Source organism: Stereum hirsutum, assembly GCF_000264905.1.
Source record: "Stereum hirsutum FP-91666 SS1 unplaced genomic scaffold STEHIscaffold_8, whole genome shotgun sequence".
NCBI lineage: Eukaryota > Fungi > Basidiomycota > Agaricomycetes > Russulales > Stereaceae > Stereum > Stereum hirsutum.
In genome coordinates, this window is record NW_006763138.1 from 1736343 (window position 1) to 1763464 (window position 27122).

The 27122-nt window shown below is 52.2% G+C and overlaps 8 protein-coding genes across 8 annotated transcripts; 5 read left to right on the forward strand and 3 right to left on the reverse strand.

Annotated features, from left to right (window-relative positions):
• Positions 1-761: 761 nt before the first annotated feature.
• On the reverse strand, positions 762-2920 carry STEHIDRAFT_131832 (uncharacterized protein; the record flags this gene model as incomplete). The annotated part of the gene is made up of 2 exons (XM_007305026.1): positions 762-2081; positions 2162-2920. 2 exons carry the CDS (start codon positions 2918-2920, stop codon positions 762-764), a joined length of 2079 nt encoding a protein of 692 aa, XP_007305088.1.
• A 1788-nt stretch (positions 2921-4708) lies between these two features.
• On the forward strand, positions 4709-6124 carry STEHIDRAFT_58323 (anthranilate phosphoribosyltransferase TrpD; the record flags this gene model as incomplete). Its single annotated transcript, XM_007304541.1, has 2 exons — positions 4709-5086; positions 5363-6124. The coding sequence occupies 2 exons, from the start codon at positions 4709-4711 to the stop codon at positions 6122-6124; spliced, it is 1140 nt and encodes a 379-aa protein (XP_007304603.1).
• Positions 6125-6346: 222 nt separating this feature from the next.
• STEHIDRAFT_98637 (ATP phosphoribosyltransferase) lies at positions 6347-7820 on the forward strand. The gene is made up of 6 exons (XM_007305027.1): positions 6347-6441; positions 6521-6568; positions 6633-6668; positions 6728-6797; positions 6876-7246; positions 7324-7820. The coding sequence occupies exons 1-6, from the start codon at positions 6423-6425 to the stop codon at positions 7716-7718; spliced, it is 939 nt and encodes a 312-aa protein (XP_007305089.1). The 5' UTR covers positions 6347-6422; the 3' UTR covers positions 7719-7820.
• Positions 7821-8618: 798 nt separating this feature from the next.
• On the forward strand, positions 8619-10654 carry STEHIDRAFT_157747 (uncharacterized protein; the record flags this gene model as incomplete). The annotated part of the gene is made up of 3 exons (XM_007305028.1): positions 8619-9248; positions 9319-9345; positions 9407-10654. 3 exons carry the CDS (start codon positions 8619-8621, stop codon positions 10652-10654), a joined length of 1905 nt encoding a protein of 634 aa, XP_007305090.1.
• Positions 10655-12249: 1595 nt separating this feature from the next.
• On the forward strand, positions 12250-14369 carry STEHIDRAFT_111745 (uncharacterized protein; the record flags this gene model as incomplete). The annotated part of the gene is made up of 3 exons (XM_007305029.1): positions 12250-12876; positions 12947-12973; positions 13035-14369. 3 exons carry the CDS (start codon positions 12250-12252, stop codon positions 14367-14369), a joined length of 1989 nt encoding a protein of 662 aa, XP_007305091.1.
• A 921-nt stretch (positions 14370-15290) lies between these two features.
• Positions 15291-17076, reverse strand: STEHIDRAFT_157749 (uncharacterized protein; the record flags this gene model as incomplete). The annotated part of the gene is made up of 6 exons (XM_007305030.1): positions 15291-15526; positions 15591-16109; positions 16178-16627; positions 16686-16760; positions 16817-16903; positions 16983-17076. 6 exons carry the CDS (start codon positions 17074-17076, stop codon positions 15291-15293), a joined length of 1461 nt encoding a protein of 486 aa, XP_007305092.1.
• Positions 17077-17290: 214 nt separating this feature from the next.
• STEHIDRAFT_169183 (uncharacterized protein) lies at positions 17291-18583 on the forward strand (the record flags this gene model as incomplete). Its single annotated transcript, XM_007305031.1, has 3 exons — positions 17291-18337; positions 18390-18470; positions 18560-18583. The coding sequence occupies 3 exons, from the start codon at positions 17291-17293 to the stop codon at positions 18581-18583; spliced, it is 1152 nt and encodes a 383-aa protein (XP_007305093.1).
• Positions 18584-19917: 1334 nt separating this feature from the next.
• STEHIDRAFT_147690 (uncharacterized protein) lies at positions 19918-26461 on the reverse strand. Its single transcript, XM_007305032.1, has 34 exons — positions 26334-26461; positions 25893-26239; positions 25221-25737; positions 25015-25138; positions 24864-24907; positions 24698-24788; positions 24181-24594; positions 24051-24101; positions 23878-23982; positions 23731-23808; positions 23605-23643; positions 23498-23527; positions 23427-23434; positions 23288-23359; positions 23060-23171; positions 22965-22992; positions 22856-22905; positions 22745-22795; positions 22608-22670; positions 22345-22514; positions 22093-22256; positions 22011-22024; positions 21900-21941; positions 21683-21835; positions 21341-21622; positions 21133-21260; positions 20970-21072; positions 20849-20892; positions 20772-20784; positions 20667-20714; positions 20550-20609; positions 20426-20477; positions 20275-20350; positions 19918-20195 (listed from the first exon to the last, which is right to left on the reverse strand). The coding sequence occupies exons 1-34, from the start codon at positions 26369-26371 to the stop codon at positions 20156-20158; spliced, it is 3651 nt and encodes a 1216-aa protein (XP_007305094.1). The 5' UTR covers positions 26372-26461; the 3' UTR covers positions 19918-20155.
• Positions 26462-27122: the final 661 nt, after the last annotated feature.

The following is a 27122-nucleotide window of genomic DNA, read 5'->3' on the forward strand; positions in this document are numbered from 1 at the left end:
TTCTGATGACGTTTACAATATACATCCTCTGACATCGACTCTCGCAACAAAATGAGGACAATATGCCATATACAGTGACCGCATAAACTTGCAGCTTGCATCCCGACCTACTATCCATAGGTGGGGCAGTGGTACTTATTCATTTATGATTCGAAGATCACGCTATAACATGCTGCACAGCTCTGGGAAGAACATATGTACTTGGGCCCAGCTTAAGCGCAGCATACCAGGACGGTGCATGAGACGGATATGTACTTAAAATAGAGGAGCCTCGTGGATTGGGGGCGTTCGCTGCATAGCACAGCACCACTAACCCTCGCTCCTTGGCTCCTACTCTCTTGAGCATTGTTCTTCTTAACTCCCTCCACAACAACATCTCCCGCAGATGGCCACAGTCGCCTTTTGCTTTTGGATCCTTTGGCGGCATTATCACCGTCATCCAGCTCGCACACTCCATTCTGAACACCCTCAGAAGCAGTGCTTATTCCCCCTACGAACGTGTCGAGCTGGCAAAGGAACTGGAGATTCATACCCAACTCCTTCACGCCATCTATCTTGAGCTTGAAATGGACGCTTTCAGACGAGTAAGTATACAGACTGTATGTACTACATGATACATCGCCGGGATTACAAGGTATGGTAGATACAAACTGAGGGTTAGGTTCCGTAAAACATCCAACCACCGCGAGTAGACAATTCAAAACCAGACTGGAGACGACACTGAAAGAAAGCAAGAAAAATACAAAAACAATCTAGCAAGATTATGTTAAATCTATGACCTCTACAACAGTCGCGTCCGACTTGAACACCTGCAAAAGCATCTCCGCGAACTTGATCTCCCTCATCTTCTTTACCCGACCCCTCACCCCATCTTCTTCAACCTCAGATACGCACTCCCACCAAAAGTCCATCGCTAACCCTCGCCTCTTATGTTCCGGCTTCTCCCAAATCCGTAACACGATCTCCGGAAACTCGATCCACATCGGGTCCTCGTCGAACGATCCCGAGTTCAGCGAGTCTTCGAAGATCGACCAGAAGGCGGAGTCGTCGTTCTGACGCAAAAATTCGACGCCACCGATGAGGTGTGAGTTGGAGGTGGAGGTGAAGGTGGAGGGTCGGATAGTGGTGGGACGTTCGTTCGAGGGGTTGTGTGGGCCGAGACAGGGGATGCAGTAGGTCGAGTGAGGGAGTGAGAAGACGTCGGGGGGAGGGGTGGTGTAGGATACGGGAGGAGGCGTTGCGGAGGAGGAGGATGATTGCTGGGGTTGGACGGATTCACGAGCGGCACGGAGTTCTGGACGGTGTAGTGTATCGCTCCCAGTCGAACCACTACGTACATGCGAAGAATTCGTATGACTCGTCGAACCGCTGGCTACAGGTTGTTGTCCTTGTTGTTGCTGTAGTCCTTGTAGCTGCCGCTGCTGCAGCTGCTTCCGTAATTGTTGTTGCTGTCCCGACCGTTCCTTCGTTTTCTGCGTCTTCTGTATCTGTTGTGAGATATTGCGCACGTTCCCCGGATTAGATGGTCGAGGTCTAGACGTAGGCATAAGATGACGAAGGAAACCACCGTTCCCAGGCTCGTAGTACTGCGTGGCGCCTGATACCTGTTGTTGAGTCTGGTGCGAGACGGTTTGAACGTCTGGTAGACGCGAAGGACCAGCAACAGGCATGGTCGTACTCTGTTGTTCGGAATAGTTCCCGTTCTCGTATGATTGAGGTGAGTAATGCTGCTGTGTGGCATCTGATCCGTGTTGTTGAGTATGGTGCGAGACAGCATGAACGTCCGGTAGACGCGACGATCCAGCAACGGGCATGGACGCGTTCTGCTGATCAAGATAATTCCCGTTCTCGTATGATTGAGGCGCGTAGAACTGCTGTTCGACGTCCGACGCCTGTTGTTGAGTATAGTGCGAGGCGGTATAAACATCCTGCGATGGTCCAGCAACGGGCATGAACGCGCTCTGCTGGTCAGCATAGTTCCCGTACTCGTACGACCCGGACTGTGGCTCGTAGTTCTGTGGCGTGTAGTACTCCGGCGCGATGCTCATCCCCTGCGCATCATAACCCACCATACCGGCGACCTACAAAAAGAGCGAACACGAGCGTCAGACACAAGCGCTAGAAGAACAATGATCAATATGAAGAGATTTAGGGTACGAACCTGAAAGTCCTGCACGCTCTGCGCCACTCCTTGACCCGCTCCCGGCGTCATATTGGTGTACATCGCTGGTGAGCCCTGCCACATCCCCATCCCCATCCCCATCTCCATCATCCCTGTTCCCGTCCCCATCTGCATCTGTGGAACAGATCCCTGCACATATCCCATTCCCATTCCCATCCCTCCCCCATTTCCCATTTGTACCCCCACACCAACTGCACTCGCCATCCCACTCGCCACCTCTCCTCCTCCCCCTCCGCCACGCCCGCCACTCCCCCCAGCCGCGCGCCCAGCCATCCGCTCCCTCATAGCCCTCATACTCGTCTCCATCCACACCAAAAACGGGCTCCAATCCCCCGTAACATCACATTTCGCGAATTCCCTTTCTGGATGGAGCCCGAGTGCGATTTGCCAGAACTTGTGGGCTTGGGTGGCGCCGAGGGTGTCGAGGATGAGTTGGGGGACGGGACGGGGTTGGGCGCGTTGGAATGGTTGAGGTTGTTGTTGTTGAGGATGAGGTGGGTGGGTGGGATGCGTTTGTCTTTGTCCGGGATAAAGGGGATGGGGATGGGGATGGGGAGAGTGACGAGGTGGACTGTGGTGTGGCGTGTGGTGTGGCGTGGGTTGGGATGATGAAGCTCTGGATGTGGATGGACGTGCATATGGGTGAAATGGGGAGGAGGATGAAGAAGAGGGTTGTGTACGATGGACAGAGGACGACGGTCTGTTACTGTTTGGTTTCGAGATGCGTGGCGCGTCCATAGTAGTGGCGTGAACAGTAGTTCGACTTCAACACAAAAGCAAAAGTTATGGAATCACGACTTCAGATGAGTGACAGTCTCGGACTGGGACTCGGACTCGGTGGACGAGATGGAGGATGTAGTTGGAAGAGAGAGAGAAAGACGACGCCATGGCCGACACCTGTCCTCGGCTCATCACGCTCGGACAATCCTCTTTGTCTTCAAAAGAGGGCGGAGTGGCTCAGTGCCGTGCCTTCGTCTTAAGCTTCGGTGGCGGCTTGCGGCACTGCCCCTCCGGATCTGGAAGTATATGTGTGTTGCTTTGTCCCTCTTGGGCTGGAGTACAATGACATCTGTGGGGGGTTGTAGTAGGCAGATAAGTAGGGCCATAGCATAGACATGAAGGGGGGAACGCGTGAGGTCTGAGGTGAGGCTGTTATCTGTGCGCTTGGGCCGTTGACGGGTTGATCAAGGGGGTGGGAGATGATCAACACGCCCTGTTTACACTTACCGTCATACCTATAATATGAGTATACAGAGACGTTTATATGCCTCGTTTGAGATCATACTTATCAGAGAAATGGAGCCCTGCGTCGACTCCCCGGCGCTATCCTGAGCGTCACTGGACATAGAGATGATTTTTTTTTACTTTCGATTCGTTTATCCTTCATTGGAAGAATCGAATTATATAACGGGTCAAATTTTTGGATAGAGAGGAGAAGGCTAGTTGTCGCTCAAGTGGTACGGGTGGTGCGCGGGAAGGGTCAAGTAGGATTTCACTCGCGACTCGCGTTTCGTTCGGCCCCCGGCAAGCACCGGATATCCACCCGCTCTCGTTCCTTCGTCAAGCTCCCTCATATGGCAATACCAGGCATGGTGAGAGATAAATATCATGATACTATCCTCAATAGAAAGGGCCAATATGTCTTTATGAATATTCTGGGGATTTTTGGCGATTTATAGCATGAGTGTATACCGTGAGAAAATACTCGACTCTCCGGCGCGGCAAATGTACAAAGTCGGTGTGGCACCTCTCCGTTACGCTCCTGTTCGTCCAGACAAGAACATATTTACCTTACCCTCTGAGTTAGAGACCTGGAGACCATTTGAGATATCTCTCTGTATGCAAATAAAAGACCCCTGTAGCAAAATTATGTGTGATTTCTCCGTTTCGACAAAATGCCACGAAAAGTTGCCAGGCGCCACACGCTGTCATCGGCTTACGCCGAGCATTATTCCCACACTTGCCTTGTGCACGAAATGATTCCAAAAAGCTACAAAATATTCCACGGTCGTTTCTGACACCTTCAAAAGTGCTACTACGCCCTTAAAATGCTCAGATACTGGACCACCGTCGTGAATAATGGGAAAGGAGCCTCGAAGCCGTCACTAGGACTCTCGGCCAACATCGACAGCCGGCGGTGGCTGTGGCTGATCGCAATCCGCGCAGCGAAATCCTACTTGACCCTTCCCGCGCACCATATACGGGCTAGCATGATGACGGACTCGGAGGAGAGGGGCCACAGCAAGCGTATGTCGCTCGCCACACCGCCGACAACCATCCACGTGTTTATCTATTCCCACCTCCAAAAATTTGAATCTTTGATCTAATCTAAAGCAGTTGCTGGGAGTCATGATGCTCTCAAGTGCCAGCAGCAACACTGTTCATTCCCTTTCCCTCTCACTGGATTCCGGGGTACTGTATATACCGTCGTCCCACGTCTAACTATAAAACCAACCCACAAACTACGCATCCAAAATGTCCTCATCGACATCCGACTTCCCCTACCCCACCAACTTCTTCTCCTCAATGCCCCTACCAGGCCAAGAAAACGGTCCCAACACCTTCAAACCCGTGCTCGACAAGCTCGTCCGCACACCAGAGTACTTCCGACCCGCCGACCTCAAGTCCGCTTTGGACCACATCTTCGAGCCGGGATGCGTCCTGCCTGCTCAAATCGGCGCCTTCCTGATGGCGCTGCATTTGTTGAGAATAGAGCGGAGGCCGGAGATGTTGGCGGCTGCGGCGGATGTGTTGAGGAAGAGGGCGTTGAAGGCTGCGATTGAGGATTGGGATAAGGATTTTGTGGTTGATATTGTGGGGACGGGTGGGGATGGACATAATACGTTCAATGTTAGTACGACGGCGGCTGTCGTTGCTGCTGGTGCTGGCGCACGGGTTATCAAGGTGAGGATCATTTTTATTTGCTGGAATTGTATCCATAGCTCTGGGGAAGCGCAAATGCTACTCCATCCGACGTGGTCTTCTGCCCGTACCAATTTCCGACTAGTCGGAGGTAATCTGTGGCTTGCCACACGAGCTAGATATAGTTACGCCACACGGTGTCGATAGAGCATCTACTCTAGAGGCTCGGTAATGTCGAGATACAGTCATATTCTTGAACATCTTATTTCACCAGCGCGAGACGATACAGCACCCATTTCTGACCACATCCTCCCACAGCACGGCAGTCGCGCCTCGACCTCCTCCTCCGGCTCCGCCGACCTCCTCCAATCCCTGAACTGCCTCTTCGTCCCCCCAACTGTCGACACGCCCATGCCCATCTCCCGCATCCCCTTCACCTTTATCCTCGCCCCGCACTACCACCCCTCCCTGGCCTTCCTCGCACCCTACCGCAAATCCCTCCCCTTCCGCACCATGTTCAACGTCCTCGGCCCGCTCATCAATCCCGCCAATCCACGCGGAATGGTCCTCGGCGTCGCCGAACGCGAACTCGGAATGACCTTCGCACATTCGCTTCAGGACAGTGGAGTCGAGCGTGCGCTCGTCGTCTGTGGTGCGGAGGGATTGGACGAGATCTCGTGTGCGGGGGATACGTACGTTTGGGAGTTGAAGAGCGGCCAGATCAGCGAGACGAGGATTAATCCGACTATGTTCGGGTTGAAGGCGCATTTGTTGGCGGAGGTGGCGGGGGGGACGCCGGAGGAGAATTCGAGGACGTTTAGGGAGCTGTTGAGGTCTGGGAGCGATATTCCGGAGAGGTTGACGGCTGTGTTGGATTTCGTGCTTATGAATGCGTCGGCGCTGCTGGTTGTTGCTGGGGTGGCGAAGGATTATATAGAGGGGACGAAGCTGGCGAGGGAGTCGATTGTTTCGGGGAAGGCGTGGGAGGCATTGGAGACGTTCAGGAAAGAGGGAGAGCGGGTGGCGGACGAGGCGTTCCCTAACAGGGACAGAAGCCTCCCGGTGAAGAATATCTTCTAGAGTAGTGTATTCACAAAATTGTAACGAGTAGAAGAGACAGTGTTCTACGGACTGGTGGAGCCAATTCCTCGGTTCCTCTTGAACTTGGGCACGCCACAGTGGCGTCACGCACGTGGTCCCCAATTTGCGGCGAACCCATTTTCATTTTCCGAAATTTCTTTGCCGAGTCCATTCAATTCAGCCAGTGACTCGACGCTCACCTTCAAAAACGCTCAGGCCTCCATCGAACCCAATTCTTTATCTACCAGCCTACACACTCATCTGCGCTCACATTAAAATCTTGGTTCATACTCTAAAGATGGCAGGCATGGCTTTGAGTGAGCCTCTTACCGCTTTCGTCTGTGGCCCCGATGTCTGACTTACTGACTTTAGGATGGCGGCGATGTTGATGTCTAGATCCTGAAACGCTCGACGGTCGCTTGCTTTTCGCGATTCCGAAAAAAGGTGGGATATCTCAGGATACGAAACAAAAAAAAATGAGATGAGGCTGACGAGGATGTATGTCCAGGCCGGCTGCACGAAAAATGTCTGGAGATACTCTCTGGTACGTTGTACGAGACTTATTCCTTACCGAATGGATTCCTCATACTCGTCCGTGCCCAGGCGCTGATATTCAATTCCGGAGACACAACCGCCTCGACGTCGCCCTCGTCCTAAACCACCCAATCGCACTGTACGTACCCACCACCCATCCCCTCCCTCCTCCGCACCTGACTCACACTCACATCTTGCAAAAAAAAACCCCACACAGCGTCTTCCTCCCCGCCTCCGACATCCCCTCCTTCGTCGGCAAAGGTAACGTCGACCTCGGGATAACAGGCCACGACGTCATCCTCGAATCACAAATGCAAGCCCACGTCACCGAGGCCCTCCGTCTGGGCTTCGGGAAATGCGCCCTACAAGTACAAGTACCTGAAGCGGGCGCGATCCGCACGGTGGAGGATTTGGCGGGGAAGAGGGTCGTGACGAGCTTTGAGGTGCTCGCGGGGGCGTATTTTGGGGAGATCGATAAGAGGCTGGGCTTGGGGTTGGGTGCGGGTGGGGAGGGAGAGAAGACGAAGATTGAGTATGTGGGGGGAAGTGTGGAGGCTGCGTGTTCGTTAGGGCTTGCGGATGGGATCGGTGCGTTGTCTTTCAATTCTTCTGTGTTTCCTTTGTAGTGGGGAAAGGAGACTAATGCTGTCATGTTATGGATACAGTCGATCTCGTCGAGTCAGGCGAGACCATGCGAGCAGCAGGTCTCCATCCCATCGCCACAGTCCTCCAAACCGAAGCCGTCCTCATCAAATCCTCAACACCCAAACACCCCGGCCTCACCCCCCTCATCGACCTCATCACCTCCCGCATCGCCGGCATCATCGCCGCCTCGCGCTTCGTCATCTGCGAATACAACGTCCCGCGTTCGCTGCTGAGCCAGGCTACGGCCGTGACGCCGGGACGGAGGGCGCCGACGATCAGTCCGTTGGAGGATAGCGATTGGGTTGCGGTGAGTGCGATGGTGGAGAAGAAGAAGCAGGCGACGGTGATGGATGAGTTGGTCAGGATTGGGGCGGAGGATATCATGATCTTCAATTTGGATAATTGCAGAGTCTGAGGGTCTCAGCGTTCAGGGCGTGGCGACGAATGTGTGGGGTGAGTATACGCTAGAAGGGAAGCATGTATGAAAATGTAATGTCCGACATAGATGCCTAGGTCTGTCCAGATCTGCTTGTGTGCTCCAACGAACCGCGTGTTTTGAAGTTTCTTTGTTCAGTGTCTCGTTAGAAAGCCAATCATTGTGGGCGACCGGGTAACGTGAACGATGTACTTATACTATCATCGTGGACCGGCATTCTGGCGGAGTGTCTCCTTTGTCTGTTCCTTCCAGGATTGAGTTTCACACGGCACGAAATCGATGTCCTCCTTTGTCGTACGACAGACCTGCTCGAGCTACAGAGCCATGGCCACTACTTACCTTTCTAGGTCTGTCCAGGCCTCGTGGTGTCCTCTGGTGGTGCGAAAAGTTCTTCTTAGCGTCATTGTTCAGTGCCTCATCCAAGAGCCGATCAGTGAGGGAGCAAATTCCTGGCAAGTACAATAGACGTACGTATATCATCATCTCGGATTGGCGTTCTGGTGAAGAGTCTAAAGCGATCAGTACCGTATGGGTCCAATCTTCCTCGTGTTGCGGAGGATGGTTACCGTCTCTACGTGTGATGACATCGCACAACGGACTGGATTTTTATGGCCTAGCTTGGATGTGAACGGGAAGGAAGTATTCCCTTCCCGATCCAAAGCAACTCGTACCGGGTAGGTCCCATCCTGCCTCGTGCTGCGGGAGTATGGTTACCGTCTCTACGTGTGATGACATCGCACAAGGGATTGGTCTGTTATGGTCTAGCTTGGTTATGAGCCAGAAGCGAATGTCCCCCTCTTCGCACACATATAAAGCACTCGTCCTCATCGTTTCTTTGTTCCCTACCCGCAGATTCCTAGCCTTTCCTCCTTTGTCGCCATGCCCGCTCACTCAACACTGAAAGGCTGGACGCATACCAATCAAGAATCCTCTCTCCCATCGGTCGATACAACACAGCTAGCAGATCACCAATACTCCCCAGTAATATCGTCTTCTCAACTGCTCGATGAAGATAAAGTGAATTCAGGACGCCTAGATCATCTCCTCCCGTCCCTCTCAAGCCCTGATTACCGCCCACTTGTTTGCCTATGGGAGCAAGTTCGAGTCGAGTGTCCCCTCCTATACGACGGCGCGGTTTCAAGTGATGTGGACTCTCTGTCCTCCCTCATTCAGCTCGCAGATTGGCTCGCGGATTGGTTTTCGAAAAAATTAGCTAGGCTTGAGGGGGGCGGTCGCCCCGGGTTCAGGGAGCCGCGGAAGCTGCCCGAGCTCACTAGGCTGAGAGCATGGATTCTTGTGACGATACGGAAACAAGTCGAGAAGGATTTGGGGGTTGCGAAGCCTCGCCGGGGCCGGGCGGCGCAGAAGACGGACAAGAAGAAGAGAACAGCGAGGCCCGAGGACGAGCGGCTGCGTATCAAGCTCACTATGTATACAACCGCGTTGAGGCTTGTACAGACCTGGAGCAGCTTACTCCGGAAGAGAAAGGATTCTTTGGTCTCCCAAGTGGTGCGTTCCCAGGCGCGCTATACTCTCTTTTTCAAGCGTGTCTAATTATCGTTCTCTCACCAACGTTCAGGTTCAAGATGATGAATCCTCGCGTATGGTATGATGTTCCACAATTGTTCGTCTTTTTACGTGCTTCTGATTCTCGTATCACACTCCAGGATCCGTCGACGGTCTTTGCCAATTCGAAATTGTTTGACTCATCGGAACAACAAGCTTCGATCGTTGAGCAGGACCATTCTCCATCCGCTAGTCCTGCCACTGCCACTCCACCATCTCCTGCACGTGACCGATCTCCTGCTCTTGCACTCTCTCTTGATCCAGCGTCAATCGCTCCAGCTAGTCCAGTCCTCTCTGCTCCAATTCCGATGGTGACATATTCTCCATCCGCTGAGACGTCTCTCCCTCAAACCCAAGACGACTACGGAGAGTTCGGTCCCATCACAGACTTCCTGGACCCATTGGCGTACTGGGATTCTTCCGATTACACGGAACCATTGGCGGCACTGCTCCCTGCTCCGAACACAATGGCTACATATTATCCATCAGATGAGACACCTCTCCCTCCAATCCAAGACGACTACGGAGATTTAGATGCCTTCACAGGTTTCTTGAACCCAATGGCTCAGGCTTACTTGAATTCTTTCGAACCGACGCAACCCTTGATGGCACTGCTCTCTGCTCCCATCGCGGTGGCTCCAGTTCCGCCCCCTTCTCTTGCACGAGTCTCTCCTGATCTAGCTTCGACCGCTCCAGCCAGTCCACTTTTCTCTGCTCCAATTACGACGGCGACATATTCTCCATCGGCTGACACGCCTCTCGCTCAAATCCAAGACGAATCCGGAAATATCGACTACGTCACAGACTTCCTGAACTCGTCGGCTTACTGGGACTCTTTCGAATCCACGCAACCATTGGCGCCACTGCTCCCTCCTGCGATCACGATGGCTCCAGTCCCGTCCTCTTCTCTTGCGCACTCCCTTAATCTAGCTTCGACCGCTCCAGCTAGTCCACTTCTCCCTGCTCCAAGTACGATGGCTGCATATTCTCCATTCGCTGAGACGCCTCTTTATCAAAATCAAGATGACAACGGAGATTTCGATACCCTCACAGACTTCATGAACCCATTGGCGTACTTGGACTCTTTCGAATCGGCGCAACCCTTGGAGGCAATACTCCCTGCTCCAATCACGATGGCTCCAGTTCCGTCCCCTTCTCTTGCGCGCTCTCCTGATCCAGCTTGGACCGCTCCAGCTAGTCCGGTCATCCCTGCTCCAATTACGATGGCGACATATTCCCCATCAGTTGAGACGCCCCTCCTTCAAATTGAAGACGACGACAGAGGTTACAATACTTTCATGGACTTCATGGACCCATTGGCCTACTGGAACTCTTTCATGTCGACCTAACCCTTGGCGACCATTCATCACCCTATCAATCCGGTACGAAATTATCTCCAAAGGATATTCGTTGATGTGTGCTCTACTTCATAACGACGCCGATAACGAGTCGACTTTTTTCTTCTCGCGCGCTGCTTTTAAATTACGCTATTTCTTGACGGTTATGACTGGTTCTGGCTACGGTGCTTTGTTTGAATAATCTCTGATATGTACAAATTAGTCGAACAGTAGTATGTGGATTGCATTGTTTTGCGTTCCTGATCAACCGACCGCTGTGTTGTTCTTTCGCTTGCCTGTGTGAATCGGTTCAGTCGTATTCCTTCCTTTCTTCCTAACTGACAGCCCGTCAGACGCTTTCGCTGAGAGCATGACAAAGTCTACACCATCTGTGGTGGGCATCGTTCCTCACGCTAGTTTCGCTCCGCGCGTGTCCTCGGACGAACGTCCGAGTTTCTTCCGCTATGGAACCACAAAGCGGCTTGACAATCCCGGATTCCTACCCACGTTTCTCTCAGTGCCAAGCGGTACCTCGATTATCCTATGACTATCGATGGATACGTACGCCTCCGGTTCCATCAACGACTTTTAAAGTGGGATGTGGCACCGGCCACCGTGCCACGACTCCCGTAAATAAAGTACTTGTGTCGAGAGGAAGATGTCGGATCGTGTTCCTAATATATGACGACGACGACGGCTTGAAAGAATTCGCTACTCTTGTCTTCCGCGTGTGGACGACGAGGTGGACGGACTCGCGACTGAAGCAGGATAGTAAGTAACGCGGCGAGGCTCGTGACGGCAATCACCGAAAAAACTCGTCACCGCTGACTCAGCCTGTGTCCCTCGGTTGCCTTTTTGGCGATCTTGAACGTTGAATATCTCATGCCCTAATTATATAGGCCACGGCTACGCTGTCGACTGAGGACGTCAACAATCGGACTGGAGAATCAGCTATTGGGTTGCGGTCCATCCAACATTAATGGTGGAGAAACGGAGGCAGGCAACTGGTGTATCGGCGGCTGAGAATATCTACATAGACTCGGAGGGCATCTTCAGGGTTTCCGGACCGTGTTGGGGCGTGTAGGGGGAGCGTACGATTACAAAACAAGCACCTATGCATATGTCTAGGTCCTGGTCTGTCCAGGCCTGTTTATTTTCTCCGATGGAGCGCATTCCTCTTAGCGTCTTTGTTCCTCGCAGTAGGGAGCCAATCAGTGAGGAGGCCGGCTCTGTGGTTAACAGAAGGACGTACGTATACCATTATTGCGGACCGGTATTCTGGCGAAGAGCACATCCATTGTCTGCCCTTGCAGGGTCGAATTTCACACGTTCGAAGATCATTGTCCTCCTGTGTTGCATGGCGGCTTCAGACGGCTTCCTCGATCTAAATCGATTCGTACCGTGTGGGTCCTTTCCGCCTCATGTTGCGGGAGTATGATTACCATCTCTACCGTGTGATGACATCGCATAAAGCACTGGTTGTTTATGGTCTAGCTTGGATGTGAGCAGGAAGTGAACGTCCCCTCTCCGCACACATATAAAACATGCGTCCATATCGCTTCTTTGTTCCCTCCCCGCTGATTCCTAGCCTTTCCTACTTTATCACCATGCCCGCTTACTTAACACTGAAAGGCCAGACGTATACAGGTGAAGAACACTCTCTCCCATCGGTCAATAAACCAAAGCCAGCAAAACCCCAAAACTCCGCAGAAACATCGTCTTCCAAAGTGTTCGATGAAAGGCGGCTCCTCGTGGACGGACTCCTTCCATCCACCCAACGCCCTGATTACCACGTCACATTCGTCGGCTTATGGAGGAAAGTTCGTACGGAGTATCCCCTCATATACGACGGCGCCATTTCAAGCGACGTGGACTCTTTTACCTCCCTCATTCAGATCGCAGATTGGTTCTCTGATTTCTTCTCGACAAGATTAGCTTGCCTTCAGGAGGGCGAGCGCCGCGGGTCCAAGGCGCAGCTCCCCTCGAAGCTGCCCGAATTTGCTAGGCTGAATGCATGGATCCTCAAGAAGGCACGGGACCAAGCCCATAAGGATTTGGGCATCGTGAAGCCTCGCCGGGCGGAGCAGACGACGGACAAGAAGAAGAAGATGAGGGTGAGACCCAAGGATGAAATGCTGCGTATCAAGCTCTCTATGTACACAGCCGCGTTGACGCTCGTACATACCTGGAAAAACTTACTCCAGAAAAGAAAGGATTCTTTGGTCTCCCAAGTGGTGCGTTCCCAGAAAAAAGTCTACTCTCTTTCCCAGCACGTCTAATTATCGTTCCGTCCCCAACGTTCAGGTTCACGTTGATGAATCCTCGCATATGGTATGTTATCCCACAATTGTTTGTCTTTTTACGTGCTTCTGATCCTCGTATCACACTCCAGAATCCGTCGACGGTCCCTGCCAATTCGCAGTTGCTTAGATGGCTGGAACAACAAGCTGCGATCGTGTATCAGGATCGTTCTCCATTCTCTAGTCCTACCATAGCCACTCCACCCTCCCCTGCTCTTGCAATCTATCCTGATGCAGCTGGGACCACTCCAGCCAGTACAGTTCTCCCTGCTTCAATTACTAAGGCTCCAGATTCTCCGTCAGCTGAGGTTTCTCTCCCTCAAACCCAAGGCGACTACGGAGATTTCGATTCCTTCACAGACTTCATGGACTCATTGTTTTACTGGGATTCTTTCGATTCGACGCAACCCTTGGCAACACTGCTCTCTGCTCCGAACACGATGGCTACATATTCTCCATCGGCTGAGACGCCCGCGCTCGTTGATCAGGATCATTCTCCGTCCTCTAGTCCCGCCACCGCCACCGCCACTCCACCCTCCCCTGCTCCGGTGCCGTCCCCTTCTCTTGCAATGCAGACTGAGATACCTCTCCCTCAAATCAAAGACGAACCCGTAGATCTCGATTCATTCATGGACTTGCTGAACTGGGATTCCTTTGGATCGACGCAACCCTTGGCGGCACTGCTCCCTGTTCCGATTACGACGCCTACATATTTTCCATCAGCTGGGACGTCCGCGCTCGTTAATCAGGTTCATGCTCCATCCTCTAGTCCTGCCACCGCCACCGTCACTCCCTCATTTACTCCAGTTCCTTCCCCTTCCCTTGCGCACTCTCTTGATCCAGCTTTGGCCGCTCCAGCCAGTCTACCCCCCTCTGCTTCAGCAACGATGTCGACATATTCTCCATCGGCGGATATGCCTCTCCCTCAGATCAAAGACGAACCCATAGAATTCGATCCCTTCTTAGACTTCCTGGACCCATTTGCTTGCTGGAATTCTTTCGAATCGATGCGACCCTCAGCGACCCTGCTCCCTGCTCCGAACACGATGGCTATGTATTCTCCATCAGCTGGGGCGCCCGCGCTCCCTCATCAGGATAATGCTCCATCCTCTAGTCCTGCCACCGCCACCGCCTCTGCCACGCCACGCTCCCGTGCTCCAGTTCCGTCCCCTTCTCTTGCACTCTCTCCTGAACAAGCTTGGGCCGTTCCAGATGGTCCACTTATCCCTGATCCATCTGATGAGGCGTCTCTCCATCAAATCCAAGACGAACACGGAGATTGCGATACCTTCACAGACTTCATGAATCCGTTGGCTTACTGGGATTCTTTCGTCTTGACACACTCCTCGGCGCCCATTCATCCCCCCGTCGATCCAGCAAGTATCTCCAAGGAAAATTCGTTGATGTATGCTCTCGGTCCCTTGTAGAACCATCGTATACTTCAGAACGACTACGATAACGAATCGATTTTCTCTCGCACGCGCTCCTTTTGAATTACGCTCCTTTCTTGACGGCTATGACTGGTTCTGCTTCCGGCCACGGTGCTTTGTTTGAATACCTTCCGCTCTTTTGAATTTCTGATATGTACAAATTAGTCGAACAATTATATGTGGTTTGCATTGTTTTGCGTTCCTGGTCACCGACCATTGTGTTGGCAGGTGTTGGCTACGGTTCGGCCTTGTGGCCGGCTCTTTCTTTCCCGAAAGAAAGGATAGGTTCTTTTTCAGAGCTCTAAATGACGCACTGTGTAGCCTCAGCAGAGTCGCGCTGGTTCCCCGGCCTCGTCTTCCCTACACGGCTACGCTCGTTCTTCTGCACGGTCGCACCCAAGATACTGCTCACCGCTGAGGCCTTTCTCTCCGCTTCCATGATACTTTTTCGGTGGCCTGTATACATTTACTCGGTCGTCGAGTGACTTTCACCTAACTTCCAACCTTACAGACGCTTTTGCGGAGAACGGCTCTTCCGCTCTGAGTCCACAAAGTGGCTTGACGAGCTCGGATTCCTACCTCTGGCCTCAAGGCCTCAGTATCAAGCTGTATTTCACCTGTCCTATGACAATCGACGAATACATACGACTCCGGATCCACCAACGTCGGCCCTAAGCGTTTATTGCTCACCTTCAAACACCGATAGATCAGTGAAGCAGTAAAAGTGAGAGACACGTTCGACGCCACAAAGTATTTTCGGGAACTACTGCAAACACGTTATAAATACGTCCGAACTCCTACAAGAATAAAACAAGTATCGACATCGATAAGAAAGAGAAGGTTATGTCCGTTTGATATACCATAACTCGAACTGGTACGTATAAATAGACCTGGATGCTCAAGGTACGGAACGCAGCTTCATGCAGGTGAAGGGGCAGTACTAGTATAACTAGGCGGAGGTACAGACGGTTCGCTACCGTCATCGAAGGGAGATATATCTACTACACTGTCCCCCAAAACCTCTACCGGTGGAGGTGCTGGTGGGCTCGAAGTACGCTGTGGCACTGCACTAGGCAGATTTCGAGCAGATCCGGTGCCCTTGGAATTATGAGAGGTGGATGCCGGAGGCACTATGAAAGGCGTGATGGTTTCTGCTGCAGATGAATTGAAAGCCGAATAAGTGATGTTGAGCGACTGCAGAAGGCATACGTGATTTACCTTCGTTCATTTCATGCACTAGCGTTCCTTGGGTGAGTGACATGGAGTCGATTGAGTCTCGTGACCCTGTCTGTCGGCGTCTGGCAGACCTCCTTAGTCGAATGAACAGATACAATACGACTAGAGCGATTATGAGAGTGGTGGGCACCACCGATCCTGCAATCGCCGCGGCATCCGATTTGTGTGGGCCCGTAGCATTCGCAGTGCTCGTACTGGCACCCGCGCTGCTGGATGTGGAGCTACTCGACTCGGCGGCATTACCAAGGGAGGGTATGTACGACTTGGATGACTCGACTGTGATGTAGTCAAGGCAAAACTCGTCCGAACTAGCGGTGATTTCGAGGATATGTTGCTGTTCATCTCCGTTGAGCGGAAAGGTTTCGCTGATGAAGACAAAATTTGGCCACACCCCAGGATGCAGCGGTACACGGACATCATTTGGAGTATCTCCGTCTATTGTGTAGGTGGCAGCAGGAGCCGTACCATTGATGGCTATTCCATATACATCGAGTCCCCGTCCTACAATCCGAAAAAGAACTGGGTCAGCATTTGTTTCGCATGGATTCAAGAAGGATTAGCGATTTGACCTATGAAAGTGAAGGAGACGTTTGCGCCTGCCTTTAAGGCTCGCGTGGAGGTGCCATTGTTCACGATATCGCTTTGCGGCCAGTTCGGAACCAAGTTGGGAGTGGTATTGGTCCAATCGGCTATCGGGGAATAGACTAAAAAGGTGCTGGTGTCGTCGATGAAGAGCTGAGACGTGGGGGAATTCTCAATCGATGTATTGGCACTCGCTTGCACGAGGAAGTAGTCGAAATGGAAATCGGAAGCGATTGTCTGCGTCAGAATGGTGATTTCGACGGTGTGATTGCCATCTGCTAGCGGGCCAAGCGCGAAAATCTCTTGATGAGACAATGTCACGCCCGCAGTCCCAGACTTGATAGTGTAGGGTACAGCGGTGCCGTTGTCCAGGGAGTAAGTTATGTTCGTGTTGACGTTTGAACCATTTATTGAGGCATAGGCAGCTATGGAAATTCCTAAGAGTGACGAGTGATAAACATAGAGGTTCAAATGCTGGAAAGGACCATCTCTTACCTTCGAAAGTGTATGCCAACGTAGAACCATTAAGCCCTGATTGTGTTACTGTTTCTAAGTAGTTCGCACCGGATGCTAGCGACTGTCTCAGTGCTACGAATAGTACGAAAAATCATGACAAATATGCATACCTGGACTCGGCACCCAGCCGTCAAGCTGACTCCCACTAGAATCCAACTTCTGTGGTGAATAGGCGATCCTTGGATCCGTGTCATCGACTATTAGGGAGGTTGGGCAACGCCAAATATCGGAGTTCAAATCTCGTGATAAGATAAGGCAATATTCGGAATAGCCCACGTGGCGTGCCGGAGTGCGCGCCAAACACGCATTTTGTGGCCAAATCGACTGCTTGGGCAAAGAAGAGCACACCAGGTGCCGCTGTACAAATCATGCCATTCCACACTACTAAAAGATATCGAGAAGACCCAATACAGCCTATTTGCCCCAATGTCGAACCCAAGAAACGTACTCTCTGTCTCGCTGTCGTAATGGGTTGCCTACTCACACAAAGTATTCCAAATATTGGAACATCTTTGTGCATAATGCCCAGAAAGACTGAGGGCATCAACACTTTCTGTGTTCTGGTAAATATGGTAGCCCTAAAGATGCCTCTTTCGTTCGAACCACCATCATCGCCCGCGCCCGCGGCACGGGCAACTTTGCAACAGCTCCACAAAGCCGTATTTGCCATCGCTCTCCCGAAGACTTCAACTGCACGTACATGCACCGTTTCGCTCCCTGCCCTGCACGCCATACGCAAGCTCCTTGACGAGCTCGTTGCACAACCCCAACAACCACCGCCAGACCCTCGTGTCACTGAGCTCGCCTCCAAGATCGATGCCTTATCCGACAAACTTGACTCTCTCGCTGCTACTCAGCCGACCTCTTACGCTGACGCCGTGCGTTGCTCAACCCCCTCTCGCCAACACACCTGTAGTCCCTCCAAGGCGTCTCCCATCGCTTCGCGTGCCCCAGTGCATCCACCCCAAGCTCCCTCTCATCCCGCCGTCGCTCGCGACACTTCTCTTGATGTTGTTCTCACCCCAAAAGACTCCCGCCATCCTGCCTTCATCGGTGATAGCCCCGCTGTGGTCCTCGCTCGATTCAACGAACTCATGTCGACTACGAAACCTCTTGTCTACCCTGTCTCTGCTCGCGCTGTCGCCCGACTCCGAAACGGGAACCTTCGTCTCACGCTCAATCAGGAAGGGGCAGCCGATGACCTCACCGACAAACAAGCGCTCTGGCTCCCCGATTTCTCGCCACTCTTGTCGATCCACGTTCCTCTATATCCCATTATTGTCCACCGTGTTCCGACCACTTTCAACTTGTACTGCTGCGCCAGTCCCGGGCCCGACAGCTCCTGCAATGGCGACTACTGCAGCATGATGCGCGAGAATTCACTTCGTTTCCCTGAACTCCCGACTCATGCTCGGCTCCGCTGGGTCTCCCCACTCGCCAAAAGGCCCTCAAAGACACACTCTTCGATCATCATGTTCCTCCCCTACAAAGACCTTGCTTCTCAAATCATCCAGGAGCGCTTCGCCATCAATGGCATACTTCTTCGTACCGAAAAATATCACTTTCCCCCTGTTCAATGCTACAACTGCTTCCACTTCGGTCATACTGCGGCTCACTGTACTCGTTCCACTGTCTGTGGGTGCTGTGCCGGTCCACACACCACCTCTGACTGCTGCTGCACAGAGCCGTCTCCCTGCACCGATCACCACACATGCACACATATCCCCGAGAAGTGCTCCCTCCCTGGTTGCGGAGGCTCTCATCGTTCGACATCTCGGGATTGCCCAGTATGGCGCTCAATCACTGAAAAATCCCACCAACGGCATATTGACTCTGGACCCCTCTACATATAGTTTCCCCACCACACAATTCTGTAATCTAGCACACATCTTGGACCCGGACTGTTGTCCTATCTTGTTGACAGTACATGTTTCTATTCCTGCCTCATTTCTGTTGTTCTTCCCCTCCATCATCCTCCTCCTTCCTCCTCCCTTCCCTTGTGCCCTTCGGGGTTCCTGTCAGTTTGGAGTCGGCGCGTTCCCATGCGTCCCGTGTCCGCTCTCTGAACGGAATTTGCGCAAGATCTCCTGTTCGCTCACCGTGTCATTTATACAACTTTATGTTTGTCTATCTCTGCTCTATGCTGCCCTTCACCTTCTTCTCAGTTGGCGCTTTCTTCCCCTTGACCTTCCCTGGCTTCTTCTCTGTATCAACCATGATGCGCGACGCTGATGGGTCTGGGCCAGCTCTTGCGATTCGAGCTCTGCATTTTCATCTAGGAATTTGCGAGAAGTCACCATTGCGGTGCTTGAGCGGAGGCTGATTTCGCAGAAGTAGCGGGTTGCTCCCTTCCACCGATTGGGCGCCAACATAGATGAGTCTCCCGTTTTCAAATCGTACCTGATCGGGCTTCTAACAATGATGTTGCTATGATAGCTTCAAAAATTGCAAGGATACAAAATTCCCATTCCACAAAGCAATATGACCCAGGCTGCTGACTAGCTGTTGAGTTAGAGCTCTCAATTGTTGCACCGCGACCACCGGAGTCGACTCCTTTTCTTTGGCGGGTTACGACGCGGTGCTGTAATCCCCAAATGGGAAGCTACTCATGCTGGCTCTTCATAACTATTGCGTGCTGGCCTTGTAAGATCGCGCGCTGTAGGGCATTCCTTGGCTCAATGTCTTCTGTAGAGTGGCAGAATTTGTCCCTTCTATGGGAGAAGGAGCGCTGATGTTCTGATATTGCTCCTACAGTCTAGAATATCGCTGTTCATGTTCTTGTATGAAAACATCAGCGCCTCAGTTACTCTTGGCATCTGCATCAGACCATCGCTAGGCCCGTGCCCACATAAATCACGGCTTGTGCTTCGACCTCAGGCCACGGTGGCTTCGTGGACCCCCTCCCACCGTACCCAGCGCCCCTCGATCTTCTCATGACGGTTTTTAATATAATAGACAGGTTGGGCAACGGCAATATCCGGAGTAGCGTGCTCCGATATTTGGGTTGCGTTCCTCCTATTTTCGCTTTTCGGAGACATTGGAGAGCGCTCATCTCCTGACTTTTTTTATGGAGTAGGAGACAATTTAGGGCTACCATTTTTTTTTTTTTTTTTTTTTGAATCCAATTTATTGTCCATCAGCGAAGAAAGCCGCTATGTAAGACAGAACCAGACGAGGGTATACAGACAGTGAGAGACTTCAAAAAGGTAAGACAAAACGAATATGACATGGTCTATGATACACGAGCTATATTCATTGCAAGGTAGTGACTGGAAGAGGAGTGCAGGCGATGGATGAATGGACGGATGGATGAATGAATGGAAAAGCTAAATGGATGAGGACGTATCGTTCAAAGGCCCGAGGCTGGATCAATTGCAAGGCGAGTAGAGGAGAGGAGATGAACAGGAAAGATGAACTAATTAAGCGAATAGCGACAAACGAGACCATGTCTAATTGTACTTTGTCATCTCCTCCAGTTCCTTCGGGACCCTAGCGAACAAAAGCAAATGATCAGTCGCGTTGATTCATGGTCGGAGGCATCAATACTTGAAAGAGGACATAGACGTACTCCCATCCATGCGTGGCTGCCGCGCGCTTGAAGCCAGCGACCGCTTCGGGCACGGTGTACGGTTGATCCCAATGATCTACAACGACGTCGACATCAGGCATGAGTATGTTATATATTGAACGACATGCTTCGCCTGAAGCAGAGAGCTCACCAGGATGCAGACGCGCAGGTCTGGGCTCCAAGTTCGACATGGCCATGCGAATCTACGAAGGGTAGAGTTGGGGATGAGATCGAAACAAACAAACAAAAGTGCGATGCGGCGGCGGTGAGCTTACCTGGAGCAAGATCGACGCAACGCTGTATGTCGAGATCCATCCAGAGGAAGTAAGCAGGTCCTATGAAAAGTGGTCAGATTCGAAACAAACATGTCTAGACGTCACCATGTTACACACCATGCACATCGAACCACCGCCCGTGACATGACCACCGCCACCATGAATCTGTGATATGAACCGGTCAGGACTTGAGAGAACGTAGACCATTCAATTGACGCTCACGAATGGCAAGAACCTAGACGTGGAACAGTAATGATATAAGCCACGCAGTCGACCACTACAACAAAGACAAGACGCACCGAGGAGAAATCACACGGAAGAATGGCGGAGCGAACGGGAAATTCTGGACGAACAAAGTCAACACAGATAGGAAGAGGCCAGCCATCAGGCGGAGAAGAGTAAACCGACTAAACCACGCACCTGGCTGAACCGAACCTCCATCACGATCGCCTTGACACCCCTCGCCTTCATATCCTTCGCTAAAGGCAGCTCTGGGTCGAACCCAAACAGCTCTACTACCCATCTATAACCAGGACGTCAACGGGGAGCTAAGACGGTTGCAGGCAGGTAAAAAAGCACGCACTGGAATAGATTGTCGTCGGTTGTGTCCGGATCGTAATACCAGCCTCTCATACTAGGCGGTTCATCCTCCTGCATCTTCATCATAGCCTTAACCTCCCTCGCCAATACGCTCAACGCCATAGGGTTAGCCTAGATCCACCGACCACCAAATGACATGTCAATATCGCAATCAAAGCTTCGCAGAATGCCAGCCCTTGTGCACTGCTTACCCTCGTCGGCGGTGGGATCAACGTAACGTGCTTCAACACCTCCGCAGCGCAAGGCTCATACGGCGGCTCATCAGCAGCGGTCTTCTTCCTCTGCTGAGCCTGAGACGAAGACGCCGACGGTTCCACATTCGAAGATTCCTTCCCGGGCTCGAACTCCATCAACTCGTGATCCGTATCGTCCAAGTCGAACTCCGTATCCGAGGCCATCTCTCCCTCCAGCTTAGCCAGCTTCGCAGCAATAGCAGGCACATAGATCTTGGTGCCATGCATAAGGGCCTGGTGCTGAAAGGGCGTGGATATCGGCGCATGAGACGGCGAGAGCACGAAGGGGGATAGACTTACTTCTGGATCCATGGGCAACATCTCGCCTGTCGGGGGCTCTGCGGGCTCCTCGCCAGCGCTGGTTGCTCCAGCCACAAGAACGCCATGTCGTAATTGCGGTACCGTGCTGGCGGCGTGCTGGACGATGAGATAGCGAGCTTGGATCCAGTCAAGCTGAACACAGGACGTGTGATTAGTCGCGTAGACAAGGCCGTAGTTGCGACTAGGAATGACTTACGTGCTGAACCACGAGGTGAGGCGTCTTGGAAGTGAACTCGTTCTGAACGTAGCCAACGAAACCCACGTCAACTAGTCTATCTCGAAACATCTAACACATATATAATCTTACCGGTAGATTCACAACTGACAATCCCCGAAACCAGATCAGCTCAAAAAGAACCCCAAGAGTTATGACAAGCTCAGAGACTCACTCTCACAAAGCGCCATAACCTTCACGATCCCATTCTCCGCGTTCTTCCAGTTCATCGAAGTCGACGGCGACGCATACTGCGACACCGACGCCGCGCCATCCTTCGCAAAATACACTCCGTCTCCGAACGCCCGTCCGTTCGTCCTCTTCTTGAAGTGCAGGCCCCTGCCATATCATCATCGATCATGGGAGCGGAGAACGTCAGCATGCGGTGCAAAGACGCCAGTGAGACAAAGGAAAGAATTCAACCCACTCCCGAATGATCGCATGCCAATTCCTCGCCCCGCTCCCATGAAACGCGAACAGCGTCGGATACTGCTTCGCATTCACACATCTCGCCTGAGCTGCCTGGATCGCCAGTTTGAGCTTATGCTCCTTATCCGGAGATCCCGTGACGAATCGGAATTGGGTGTAGCCTGGGAGCTGTGGCGCACGAAAAGAAAAAAAAAGGACAAACGCGAGAAACGTGAGTTGGTCTGGTGAGAGGACGGGTGGAGATGAGGAAGTGTTTGTTACCCCGTGGACCATTTCATCTGGATCTGAGAGCGCGCGGAGGTAGGAAGTATTCGAGGCGATAATCTGGAGCGAACGAAACAGTGTCAATGAATTTGTTCTATTAACGCACCAAGAAAATGAGAACGAAGAAAACTGACCCAACGAAGAAGCTTAAACGCAGATTCCGGGATCTTCCCGCCATCTATGTCCTTAACATCCCCATAGAAATAAGCATGCGGAAAATGAAAAGGCAAGGATCTCATACACACCTTCAACTTCCTAATCTTCCCCGAATGTCTTTCATTGTCCGTCATATTCTCTATATAGGCTTTATAAGCCCGCGCGGAAAGACTGCACAGCACAGATTGCGGCACGTACCTCCTTCCAGCCACGACTTCATCGAAGCCTATCCAGATGAATGACCTTACATCAATCTCTTTCTCTCCGTCAAGAGAAAAGGGACCACGACTTACGATAGACGGCAATTGATCCAACAGCATAGTCACAGCCTTACCCTTCTCTTCCGGCGACAACCCGTCAAAATCCACCTCTTCGTCGCCAGGTTTCCAACCGGCTACACCTGGTCTGAAAGAAGAAATAGATAACCTCTCAGCATCCCGTACTCCGTGAACGCTACCAGGAAGCTTGGGAGTGTAACGGTGGTGGTGGTGGTAGTTGTGATGGTGTTAGTGGCGGCTTACTTGGGCGCCTGTAAATGAATACCGTCAGGATATTCCTTCATCTCTGTCTCGCCCGCACTGTGGTACGCAAATCTATAAGACAAAATGAAAGGAACGTTCAGTCCAAAGACTCGTCATTCAAAGGCAGGTTTGGTCTCACTGTACGAGCTATGTGGCAGGCAGAGATAGGTCAGTCACTCGCTAAGAACAATGAAACCAAAGTAAACTCACTAGATCAACCGCAGGCCCATTCGTCACGATCTACGGCCATACGAAGAATCCCACCAATAGATGACATCAGAACGAGGCGATCCGAACTTAGAAAGACCTTCACGCACCTCATAATCGATCGATGGTCCCAGTCCCACAGACATATACTACATCAAAAGACGAGCGCACATCAACCACCATTTCTATTCCGTCGAAGAAGAGAAAGAAAAGAGGCAGCAGAACACTCAACTCACCTGGTACAAACAAAGCTGATCCCCGCAAACGTACGGTTTCAAAGCCTGCACCTCGCTATTGATCCCTCGATGGCAGACCTACGCCCATACATATGTCAATCAGTAGATGGTTAGCGTCGAATGGGGGGAGGAGGAAAGGGAACCTACGAGACAGAACCTCGGACACATCTTGAACCGTCTCACGAGATAGCTGAAAGCGATGAGCGGGAAGTTATCCTTATATTCTGGATCGCGCAACGGATCTTCTGGCAGCTATGTCCCAAAACACATTCAGTCAATGGCAATGGTACATCCACAAGAAAATATGTCATGTCACTCACGTTATACGTCTCCGCCAGCTCTTGCTCTTCCTCATCCTCCATCTCCGCTTGCTAAAATACACAACACAACTCAGCTCACGTCCCATCCTCACTCATGTTTCCGGGGGACAAAAAGAGGAACACCACGCACCCTCGGATCGACAACACCCACCCCCGCCATCTCCCCCACCTTCCCCAAACACACCCTCTCCGCCCCCGCCCACCCAAACGGCCTCACCTTCTTCACCTTCCCCCTCGCCGCCGACATGCCCGAATGCCAAATCACGCTCGTGTTCGTGCTCGACGTCGTACTCTGTCCCCGCTGTTGACCCTGCTGCTGATTCGCGCTCGAAGTCTGGCTCCCCTGCTCGCTCGACGTCTGCCGCGGCCTCCTCCTAAACTTAACCAACTCCACAAAATGCTCCTTCATCAACGCCGCCAACGGCTGGCCCACACTAAACGGCTCGAAATCCGCCTTGCTCCCGTCTTTGCCTTCCCCTTTCACTGGCAGCCGGGAGGAGTGTGCGCGGAAGGCGGAGGTGACGGCTTCTTTGCTTGGTTTGTACTGTCGTATAGGTGGGAAAGTGGGGTTAAGTGAGTATGGGAGGGTGAAAGTGGGTGAGTCGGGATGGAAGGGAAGAGGAGGAGAGGGGCAAGAGAGGATGTACCTTCGAACCGAGCCCAACCGCGAATTTAACGTCCCCATTACGGAGCTGGTCGATATCGAGGGGATAGCTCGCTCCGATGTTGATTAACAAACTGCAGCAGAAAAACAAAAAAGCACATCAATTTTCCGTATGCATATTCGCCCAACTCCGCAAGAAGTGAACGTACGTGAGATACATATTGCCTCCCTGGCGGAACTTCGCGTCCCAGGCCTACAGAAAAGGTACCATCGTGGTTTATCAGTCGTCAGTCGTCAGTCCTCATTCAATTCAGGCTGGGTGGGGGATGGACCATGGACGGCACGTGGAACATAACCCACCTCCAGGACAGAAAGCGGAATGTCCAAAGTGCCCACTTTGACCGAAACGCTGATCACATTATCAAGCTCGTTAATCCTCGTAAAACCCGGACGATATCCCGACGCCGAGATCTGCAAGAAGTCACTGTGCACAACAAGAGTTCAGCCACACAATCGTAGACGTCACTCAGACAACAGACAGAAGAGGAAAGAAAAAACGAACGCACCGTTTAAGCGCAAGCTTCATCGCCGTCTCCGCCGCTCCATCTCTCGGCTTAATATCGAAATACTCATCGTCCGGATAATCGTCTACATCCGAGTCGTCCTCGGCTTCCGCCTCCTCCTCGACCGTCGCACGACTACTATTCGCCGTCAACGCCTGTCTCGCCTTTCCCCTCCCATTCGCCTTATTATTCCCATTCCCACCCCCTCCCCCGTCCGAAGACGCCAAAACGCTCTGTGCCATGACCAACTGCAGATCCACATCCTCGCTCTTACTCTTCCACACCTTCCTCGCGATCCACGCACAAGCTTCATACACCGCCACACTTCCCAGCTCTGATGCGCCCGCCAACACCTCACTCACAGAGGAAGAAACGTCGTCGTCCGTGTAGGCGAAAAATTGGTGGTCGTGCAGGTAGGACGAGGTGTCGGCGCACATGAGGGTTATGCTGAGCGTGCGGGAGGGGTTGGAAGGGTGCGGGAGAGTGAAGAGGATTGTGTCGTCTGATTCTTGTTTGAAGCCTGTACAGCATGATGACGATTAGTATCATAAGTTGGTGAAGTGGGATTAGGATGGGATGGGATTCGGGAGGCGCCACATAGAGAGGATAATTGAGTGGCATGTTGTGTAGACATGCGAAACGACGCGTAACAAAGAAAGGAATAAACAAGCTCACCTCGAATGACCGCCTCATCATCATCATCACCCCACAACTCCGTCAACTGCTGCACATGCAACCCCCACACCCTCCTCGGGCTCATCTTCCCCTTCCCATTCTCTTTCCCACCACTCTCCTTCCCTGTAGCTGCAGGCACATCATCATCGTCCGTCAGCTCTATAGGATTCTCTTCCGTGCCAGCATCTGCATCAGGCGAGCCCATCAATACATCCCCATCCTCATCCATATCTTCGTTGGAGTCGTTGGAGTCGGAGAGCGAGATAGGCGTAGGAATACTCCTCTCGGCGTCGTCGATGCCTATTTCGGGGCCTATGCTTCGTCGGGTTTTGGTGCCCTGGTTCGATCTAATAGCATCACACACACACACACAGCACACAAATACAACGATACGCGGTTGAGAGACGCGACGGCGTGAAGAGTCCAGATATGCGTACGTACGTGAGATCAGGCGTGGCCTTCCGCTTCAGATTGCTCATATTCTCGCTAGGTTAAGTATCTGTCTGTCTGTCGTCGTCGTCGTCGTCGCCGGTAAGTAGGATGAGATTTTTAGATTATTGATGGAGATGACGGCGGGGACGGGTGGCGGACGGACGGACGCGACCGCGTCGAGACGCGTCTTAATTAGGCAATTGCAAATTTGGCGAAATTTGGGTCGGAGATGGACTGGGAGGAATGACTCTGTACTCCGCGATGCACTTATCCGCAGACCCACTGGTTTGACTGTCTACTGGTTGCTTTATGGACGGATGAATATCCCGGGCTTGCGATCCCTTGGCATCAGCTGGTGTATGCTGGAATTTGGTGCTCGATGTCGAGCGTGCCAGTAGTATCACAGTCGTACTTACTCTTGTTCTCACCGATAACCGTGACGGTGCTTTACAGTGTCGTTGCCAGTGTGCACGTTATCTTAGGGGAACGACTATCTTCCTCCTCCTACAGGTCTGATCTCGGGAGACTAAGGTAGGCGTGGTTCTGAACGCCATTGTGACCGCCCTTTTAGCCGAGTGAGGTGGAACGATGGGTACCTGGACTGTCTCGGAATTTTCAAGGTCCTTTGTTCAGTCCTCTCGGGATCATCAAACACCGTCTACGTACAAAAGAGCTCATACATGAGCACCGCGCCGCTGAGCTTTCTCCACCGGTCCTTCTTGAGCCTGCTTGCAAGTCTGTCGGAACTCCGTTAGTGAGTCATATGCCACAGTTCTTGTCTCGCAGCCTCCATCGATT